Genomic DNA, 9,504 nt, shown 5'->3' with positions numbered 1-9,504 from the left:
ATGGCAACAGTGACGGTGGTAGTTGGGGAGGAGAGTGGTGGTAGAGTTTGAAATTGGAGTAGTTGAAAACATTGAGAGAGAGGGAGAGGGGGGAGAGACGATGGTGGTAGTGGTGGAAAGAAGGGTAGTTTAGGAATTTTATTTAATTTTTTATGGGTACAAATAGTAATTTTCGTCTTCTATGGGTAAATATGTAAACGTTTTCAACTTTTATGATTAAAAATTGTAGTTTACTCGAGATCTTTTTTTTATTATTTTTTAGCATGTTTGGCAAATTTCTAGTAATAAAAGTAAAAACACTAAAAAAATTTAAAAAATATCTCTTTTGAGAAGTTATAATTTATATCTTTTTTTAAAAGATCTATTTTCCTTAAAAAAAAAAAGATGTTTGTCATGTAATAAATAAACAAAAAAATACTTTTATATTGTTATACCCAAATATAATTTATAGATGAAAAGATCTTTTTGCATGAGATATCTAAACATAAAATTATTTTTACTTTTATATAAGATCTTTAAAAAAAAATTTCTTAGAAACTCACTCAAAAAAAATTTTCTTAAAAACTCACTCAAACAAGTTCTTAGTATAAATTCACCAAATCCCCCTTTTTTATTAAAAGCATTGTACTTAAATATTTGGTGGTTTTTGTTATTTCTTTTGTTTGTTGCATCTATATATTTATATACAATTTGAAAGGTTGGTTGTGGTCAAAGTTTATCGTGTTAAAACTATTGTATACAATAATTTTGTTATATTAGAATTCTTAGTTGGCTTCCCGTGCGGACATTCAACTAGTATTTTCATACAACTGGAACCGATCTCTCTACATCTATTTGAAGACGTAGCTGGTAGTCATCAAGATCGAAATCAACTCTTCCTCTACAGTCTACACAACTATGCAAAGCAGGAACCTAGGCTTGTACGCGTGAACCAAAATTGTTTGATAATATCAAAGTTCAGAAATATAGAAATACTAAGGCCATGGAAATAAAGACACAAACAAAATTGTTTGCTTGTCTCGTTTCTATATTTGTTTTCTTATCCAAACAAGTTTAAATTCCTACACATTTCTATATCTGTTTAGAGACCGTTGTCAAAAAATAAAATAAAATAATCCAAACAATCAAAGAGAAAGAGGCAGTGTTTCTCAAGCATGCAGGAGGATGAGCCAGTAGCGAAGGGATCAAATTTGGGCATTTTGAAGGCAGGAGATGGGGTTGCAGATCGAGGTTGCCACGGGCGGCTGCCCTTCATAGCAGTGTAGCATTGTTGTACAACAAGAGTTGTGGCAGCATGGATTGCAGCGGTGATCGGTTATGGCACCGCAATGCTGCCCGTTGGTGGGGGAGAGTAGGGTCAACGAAGATGCGAGGTTGGAGATGGCTGCTGTTTCAGAGTTCAACTGTTTATGGACATGAAAAGAACCGAGTTGGAGGAGGCTCTTCATATTGGTTACTGCTCGCCAAAGTAAGTGGGCCTATCCCTTACTAGAAGGCCACCACCACCAGCACCTAAAGCCACCTGTGACCTTGGCATTTAAAGTAAAATAACACCTATGATGTATATTATATAGAACACTGGGGCAGGGCAAGAGATCTTGTACCACCATTCTTGTGTCTCAGATCCCAACCAACTATGATTATGACCATAAATAAAATTTGATATTTACAGCTGAATTATCTGCTCAAAGTTCAACCTCATGAAGATCACTAAAACTGCCACTGCCACTCCTTGTAGGAGGTGCGCTCATCGAAGAAAACTGATTAGGCATATACACTGATGGTGGCATTCCCAAAGCTTCCCCTAGAGGCCTAACTTCACCCTTCCTCAACGGGCTAAATGAAGTGCTAACACTACTATCCCATGAAGCTCGCCGTTGAAGGGAACCAGGGTTGCCACTATTTGTCATTGTTACCTGGTTTGAGATGTGACCCATACTTGGAAACTTTTGTTTGGGCAATGGTGGCTTGGGACTGAGGGGTTGGGGGGACCAATCATTCCCTGAAGATGTAGACGGATTTTCATTACTCGAGGTATCTTCTTGATTGCTTTCTGTTATACCCGTCATCGTCTGGTCATTTGATGATGGTGCAGGAGACGGAATGAAAAACTTTGCATTGGCTCCAAGAGCAGGTTTGACAGATGCAACAGGTGGCGATTGAAATAAGTTTGCAGAGCTTCCACCACCTTGGTTGAAGGTATCAACATACCTGGATAATCCATATAAGCTATATCAATTCTATGCATTCAAATGCATTAAATGACAGAGAATGACTATTGATAATAAACTCTTCCCCTTGTTTCAGGAAAGTAATCGAGCTGCAAACAAGAGGCAGCACTCATATGATCTTCCTTTAAATTTTCTATTTTTATACTATTTTATCTTTTTCCTGTTTAAATTACAAATACCATGTGTCGAACTTGGTTTGAGCCAGTCAATCCACTATAAGAAACATTTCCTTGCACTTTTTTTTTTTCATTCCCAAGACTCAACCCTCAGCCACTATATAAAGGGAAACAAGTGGTGCACCACTTAAACCAACCAGCAGCCAGGAGTGGATTCACATGTGCTCTTCCTAATTTCATTACTTTTCATATTTGATATTTCTAATGTGTACATTATAGTTAGTCTACAAACTAGAACAAAAACCACCCTTGATACTTATTTATATTTTTATGGCTACAATTCTTGCGGTTCTGAAAGATCTCAATCTTCCAGTTTCTTAATTAGTAGATAAACCAACAACAGGAGGACAAATTTACATCGATAACAGACAATTACTGCATATAGCAAAAGTTGAACTCTGCTTCCAATAGCAACATGATCATTGAAGATTAAAAATTATATTACCTTGATCGAACACCCATGCGGCCACGTGCAGAGAATTGGTTTGTGCTAGGTGGCATTGGTGGCATCCCAGGAGAACTTGAAGTTCTCAAATCAGAGCCACCATTGGAAGGTGATCCTTCTGTTTGTAATGCAGATTTCAAGTTGTATTCAGTTGAACCATTCTGGAAAACAGCATTTGTTGGTGGCGGCGGAAGTGCAGTTTCTTCAGCTGGAGGTTCCGCACCTTCCTCTACCCATCTCTTCAGTTTTTCGTCATAGTAGAATTTGTTCTTTTCACCCAATTTAGCCTTCATAGAGCAGAATAAAGCCCTTTAAATTGGCAATCACTGTGAATAGAAAAAGAAAATAAAGCATGGAATATTGAACAACTAATAATACCTGTTTGCCAGTGCGAGGCCTCAAGACTAACCCCACCGTCTTTTGCAAAAGTTGTGAGCCAAAACCAAAGCGGGAGAAGCGTGAAGTTCCCCCTGATACTGCCTCTCGTACTTGTGCATCAGGTGAAGTTTCCTATGATGAAAGAGAACAACTTCATTCTTTTATTTTTGAAGTTACAATACAATACTAGAACTCAACCAAACACATGAAAAGCAGAAGCAGAAAATGTCCAAAATACACCTTTCATATTAATCACACACCTGTCTGGGGCTTCTACCAAAGTCTGGCTCCGAAACACTTCTATTGGGCATTGTCATTTTATTATTGTCAGTTGTCCACTCGGTTATGGGTTCCATAGAAACAGATGGAACTAAGGATGACATGGCCATCGTTGATTGGCTACTGGCTACTCTCTGCGTGTGTGCCACAGAGTGATGATGCTGTTCATTTCCATGTACAGCTCCTTGTGATGATGATGGAGCAGGCGGGGGTAATCCACCAACAACTTTATGAGCAGTACTATCAAAAAAGTTGAGCAATTTGCCCACTAATTTTGCAGGGGCCAAATTTGCAGCATATCCACCCTGAATAGATATTGTTAAAGGAGATGAACATTGCCAAGACTATCAAAACAATGAAGACTCAATCATGGTAAGGAAGTACCTGTTGGTGGGTTCTAATCCTCTCCTCAAGAGACAATACCAATTGTTTCCATGTTTCTACTTCCGGTGTCCTGCCAATTTTTAAGGATTTCAATGCTGCTTGACAGTACCTGATGTCAGAGAATAATGATTATTAGTTTGGGAACACAAAAGCTAGAATCATAGATCACGAAATATGAACTTACTTCAACGAGTCTGAAATCTTTCCCACTTCAGCAAGCATATAGGCATATATAAGCTTATATGGCTGGAATGGAACCAAAATAAACTGGGAGTTTCCAATCACCTTCGAATATTCGTATAATTCAGTTCTCTGTTCATGTAACCATTAGAGAAGTTTTGAGCAGGTATAGAAACACAACTTACAAAAAGTGAATCATATTGAGGATAATATTATTTTACAGATACATGTCAAGGTAGCAAAATTCTGTCACAGAGAGATCACAAGGTTTTAAAAATGTTACAGTATTTTTCTGATTGACCTAGGATTGGAGAATACCAAAGATTTAATTTTAAAGATCCCCAAAGTACATTCAAAACATGTAAAAGCAATAGAACAACCAATTTTGTGGAAAAGCTAACTTAAGAGCTCACGAGATTTCATCGAACCTGGATAGCTTCTGGACTAGCATAAGTTCGAGGAAATTTCCAGTGATCTGCTCCTAATAGACAGAGCCTTGCACTGTCTGAGTATGACTCAAAGTTTGCTTCAGCAACTAAATAGCATATGTGTGCAGCGGTGATCTAAAGTACAAATATCAAATAAGAAAAGATACTGAAATTAGTTTTAAAAGAGAAAAAAATCAATAATAAAAAAACACATTGAGAAAAAGTATACCTCACTTCTCTCCTTCCACAAGCTATCACCTAAATGAATAATTACTAGTTCATCATCTTTGGTTCTGTTTGCAGTTATTACAGACAGATTCTCTTCCCAATCATCAAGCATGGCATTAGATCCTAACTGAAAAACAAGACTTTTAACTTTCCCAATCAATCAAAAACCAATAAACTTTGCAACTACTGAAACCGTAAAGTAAGAAAACATCTAAAATTACACAAGTCAATCCGTGTATTATGGTATTATCCTATTGATATCACCTGTGCAGACTGCTCAGGCATATTAAAGGCACTGGGATTCCCTCCAGTTGAGCTGTCAGCAGAGAAAACTTCAGCAGGTTGTCCAGCAATTAGAAGGCATAATGTGCGCAGAGGTGACCCTGCAACCAGTTGTCGAAGGGCCATTTGCTTAACTGTATCAACATAGAACTGCAGTGCAAATATTTACCAAATTCATTCCCCCAACAACGTCATTATGAAAAAGGATTGTAGAACACATAAGGAACTGTCTAGCTCAGCAATTCAGGATCAATAGTTGTCCAGTATACAATTAGTTAAAACTTGCAGCTGACCTGTTCACCAAGTTGTGAAGCAAGTACAAGTGCAGGGCCCCACAATTGACCTTCTTGTGCACATTGCAAAGCCTCCTTCTTTTTGCCCGAGACAAGAAGATTTTGTACCTCAGAAGCCGTAGCCTAGATCAAAATCAAAATAATTAATGCTTGCAAATTCAACAAACCCTAGAGGATGGGAGCATAGTCAGGAATTAATACCCACCCGCATTCTTTCTTCTGGAGGCAAGTTTTGCAGGCAATGGCTCAGGATGCCATACTGAGTGAAATCCTTACTAGTCATCTTGACTGATGCAAAGAGTTTTGCAACTGCTGATTCAGGAGTATCATTTTCCTGCATTTAATTCCAAAAGTTACCAAACCTGGTTTTTCATGAGATGAACAGCATTACAACATTAATGACTCTGAATTTAAACTAAAGGAACATGATAAGTAATAAAGTTAATCATAATTCATAACTAATCGAAATCAACCAAAAATATTTCAGGGCATTGGGTACAGATAATCCAGACAGTTACAGCAGCCAAATTAATCACCAACTGAATTCCTTCAGTCTGCCTGTATGCATTTGAGGCCTTGTTATTAACTTATTATTATTATTATTATTATTATTATTAGAACGTTTGAAACCTTATATTAGCACCCCTTGAAAGCCATAAAAGCTGTCCTCCTCTTGCTAAGCTAGAGTAGATACCACTGTCCACGTCTACCCGAATTCTTTCCTTGTTAACTCACAGCACTATGAATGAGAAATCAGCTTTCCATAATTGTTAAACCATGGAAAGAGAATAGGGAATAGAAGCCACGTTGGAGATCATTATAATTTAATAAAGCGTTCAAAAAGAGTTGACTGAAACATGCAGGAAAAAGAAAAGGTAGATTCCATCTGCATCAATAGTACAGCAACATGAAGGGTAGCAAATATAGAAGGTAGAGAACTAGGTGTGCAACATATGCAATTATGCATATAACAGCAGAAACTAATACTTTTGCAGTTGCTTCATTGCACATAACATCTCTCAACAGAACTTCATTGTTAAAGGTATGGAAAATTAAATGAACAACGGCAAAAAACAAGGAAACGATAAATAATTCACAAGCATATAGATTTAACTTACTTTCAGTATGGTATCTGTGCCAAATGGAGAACGTAATTTCCCATAATGTTGACAGGCTATTTTAAGCAAGGAGAGAAGGAGTCTCAACCTTTCACCTTTCTTATAATCCATATCAGGTGATCCACAGTTTGCAATCCGCTCATCTATCCATTTGTACAAATCTTTACTTCCTACACTCCCACCAACCAAAGGTCCTGGGAAAGATTGCTGGGTCAGTGCATGAAAATAATCACTGGAAGAACCCATGCTTCCCCTGACAACTTCCATCACGTTCAACACAGAAACTGAACCTTGAACAGCAGCATCCTTCAGAGAAAGCCAATGATAGAGTTAATCATTGTAGAAACTAAATTAAGATTTAACTATGTAAGCATAGATCAAAACACTTTAGAGCAAATTAAGAATTAACCTGGCTACCAAAGGATGAGCTCATGAGACTAGAATCCTTCATTACAACAAGTTTTCCACCAAATCCAAAGGTCACCAAGGCATGGGGAGGACGTCCAGCTGATGATCTTCCAGCATGAGGAGCGTAAGAATACTGATTCCCGCTCTGAAATGATTGCTGGGAGTAACTAAAGGATTTCTGACTTTCAGCATAATCATTTGAGAAACTTTGGTGCTCATCATACTTTGTATTTGAATAATTTAAATGTTGAGTATGATCTGCACTAGGAGCAAAGCTTTGCACTCCAACATTACCATTAGATTGATGATGATTGTGGTTCACTTTATTATACATAGGAACTGATCCAAATGAACTAGAAGTACTCTGTTGATCTTTGTTTACAGAAATACTTGATCCATAAGAATGATCCAATTGCTTGTTTCCAACAGAAGATGCATGATCCCCACTTCTATTAACAGTTTCAGTCGTGTAAGAGTTCCAGCCTTGCTGATGGTTAACACCATACGAACCACTCCATCTGCCATCCACAGCTTGACCACTAACATCCTGTGAGCCATAACTGCCAGCTTGGCCGAATTCTGTATACAAATTATTATCCGTATGCAAAAAAGAACCAGTAGAAGCATGACCATTTTCTAGTCCCTGAGCCGTGGATTGAACTGATGAATTGTAAGTATCTAATGAGCGCCATTCTTGGGCAATTGTGTCATAATACCAACCGGGATATTGAAGATCGAAATACATATGTTCTGGATACCCATTGTTCCCTTGCGAAACCTGATTCCAGTTAGATACACTTTCAGTTGTACCAGATTGGGCTAATGTTCCTGCAATTGACTGAGAAGGTTGTTGCTCATAGGAGATCTCTGCTGCAGCATCAGAAGCAGCAGGCCAACCTGCTGCCACTGCTGCATTGCCATCAGTGCTTCCCTGAGTTGCAGCTGTTGCATTGTCATCTACTTGATACCATTGCCCAGTATTGTAGTCATACTTCCATCCAGGATAAAGACTCTCCCAGTCCTGGCTGCTACAGAGATCTTGACCACTTGTGCTATTTCCAAGAGATGCATCATAAGCTTGACCCTCTTGGTATTGCGCATACGTAACCGAACTGTTAAATCCATCACTTTGGATTCCATTATCATGTTTCACTTCACCATTAGAACCACCATACACTTTCGCACCAAAATCCCCGCTAGACTGATCCCCAAATTCGCTGAAAAAGTCGGAAAAGCCTTCGCCTCCACTAGAATCCATATTAAAAGCATTCCAACCGACTTGCTTAATCTCTGGACCGGCAGTTCCATTGCTCTTGCTGGCATTTGAATCCTTCAAAACATCGGATCCGGTTCCATGAATTCCTGGATCTACAGTCCCTTCACTCAAGGACGCCATAAAACCTCCCTTTTCATAATCACTTGCAACGGTTCCAACATTGGATTTATTGCCATCATCTTCTCTATTCAGCTCAATCCCACTCTTGCCAACACCTGAATTCTCAGAAGCGACGCTGGCATCGGCATCACCGATTCCCAGATTTGCAAACACTTTGGCGGCATCATCGGAATCACTGCTTACATCTTGGGCCATGCGCTTAACAGGTGCCACGTGGACATCATCGTCCTCAACCAGCTTATCGAAGAAATCCTCATCCGTCTGATCCTCCAACTGAAATGGAGGATTCGAAGCCATCTCCTCCAAAAACCCTAATCCTTGCCAACCAAAAACTCAATTCCCTATTCCCACTATACAATCCCTAATTTCGCCTTCTAACAAAAAATCCTAACCTCCGTAACGGAGCTTTAACTCGAGATCCAAAAGACTCAAGAATTCACTGCTCCAAAAAACAAGCACAATCTCGAGTTGCCGAAGTCGCAAGATCTGCGAACTCCAAAATCGACGAAATCGGAGAACCTGCAAATCAACGAGGAAAATTCGAAGGAAAAAGCATTACCCGGAAACTGCAAATCTTCAGCCTCGATCAAACGCACCGTTTTGTGCCGCGAAGCAAAAGGAAGGGGAAAAAAAAAAGATGAAAAATCAAAGCTGTGCGCAATGAAAATTTTGTTTTTTCGAAGAACTGAAAGAGAATCAGAGACACACGAAAAGAGAGAGAATATTAGTAAACAGACGAAAGCCCTCGATCTCGCAACACTCCACCTACCACCGTCACAAAGAGAACTACCCTCGTATTTCAATTTTGGATTATTTATTTATTGTGGCATCAACCCTCGATTCAGCACCCTTTCTTTTATGACAACTTGATTTTTAACTGAAATAAAAATAACAATCTGTTCTTAACTATAAAGTTATAAGCCAGAGTAATCTTTGATAACAAGATAGGAAAGACATTTGACTTTTTAATTCTTATCATCATCTCAGGCTGAATTATAATTTATTTTGGTTAAAAGTAAAAGAGTTTAATTTAAAGTTTAATTTAAAAAGTTTAATTTTGATATATTGATAAGTATAAAATATTTTATACATTGTATAATTATATTGATTGGATGACTATTCATACGATCAATATAAAAGATAGTTATTTTTATTGATGTGGTGTTACCTAATTGAATGTATATGTAAAACTATTTACGTAAGATCAGTATATCAAAATTAAATTCTAATTTTAATGGGTTAATAGTATAAAAAGTTTAAATAGTCAATACAATTATT

General features: G+C 38.0%; 1 protein-coding gene across 2 annotated transcripts; it reads right to left on the bottom strand.

The window, feature by feature from the left end:
- LOC107629876 (protein transport protein SEC16B homolog) lies at window positions 986-9,089 on the bottom strand. 2 transcript variants are annotated; one of them, XM_016332817.2, is made up of 13 exons: window positions 6,832-9,085; window positions 6,423-6,728; window positions 5,510-5,638; window positions 5,305-5,427; window positions 4,994-5,161; window positions 4,731-4,856; window positions 4,502-4,636; window positions 4,078-4,205; window positions 3,894-4,002; window positions 3,491-3,814; window positions 3,231-3,362; window positions 2,853-3,139; window positions 986-2,211 (listed from the first exon to the last, which is right to left on the bottom strand). In XM_016332817.2, the coding sequence occupies exons 1-13, from the start codon at window positions 8,521-8,523 to the stop codon at window positions 1,686-1,688; spliced, it is 4,185 nt and encodes a 1,394-aa protein (XP_016188303.1). In that variant the 5' UTR covers window positions 8,524-9,085; the 3' UTR covers window positions 986-1,685. The 2 variants fall into 2 exon arrangements, with proteins under 2 accessions (XP_016188303.1, XP_020976579.1); XM_021120920.1 differs by lacking the exon at window positions 986-2,211 and having other exon boundaries at window positions 3,062-3,161; window positions 6,832-9,089.

The sequence above is a fragment of the Arachis ipaensis genome, chromosome B01 (assembly GCF_000816755.2).
Source record: "Arachis ipaensis cultivar K30076 chromosome B01, Araip1.1, whole genome shotgun sequence".
In the NCBI taxonomy this organism is placed as follows: domain Eukaryota; kingdom Viridiplantae; phylum Streptophyta; class Magnoliopsida; order Fabales; family Fabaceae; genus Arachis; species Arachis ipaensis.
The sequence above is the reverse complement of the archived record's forward strand: the minus strand, read 5'-3'. Positions and strand labels throughout refer to the sequence as shown.

What these genes read in the sequence shown, in the direction of transcription:
- LOC107629876 (XM_016332817.2), bottom strand. Translation starts at nt 8,523, where the DNA reads ATGGCTTCGAATCCTCCATTTCAGTTGGAGGATCAGACGGATGAGGAT. An exon ending in CTAGTCCAGAAGCTATCCAG is followed by an intron (nt 4,206 to 4,501) that starts GTTCGATGAAAT and finishes TTACATGAACAG; the next exon opens with AGAACTGAATTATACGAATA. An exon ending in CGCATGGGTGTTCGATCAAG is followed by an intron (nt 2,212 to 2,852) that starts GTAATATAATTT and finishes TGGATTATCCAG; the next exon opens with GTATGTTGATACCTTCAACC.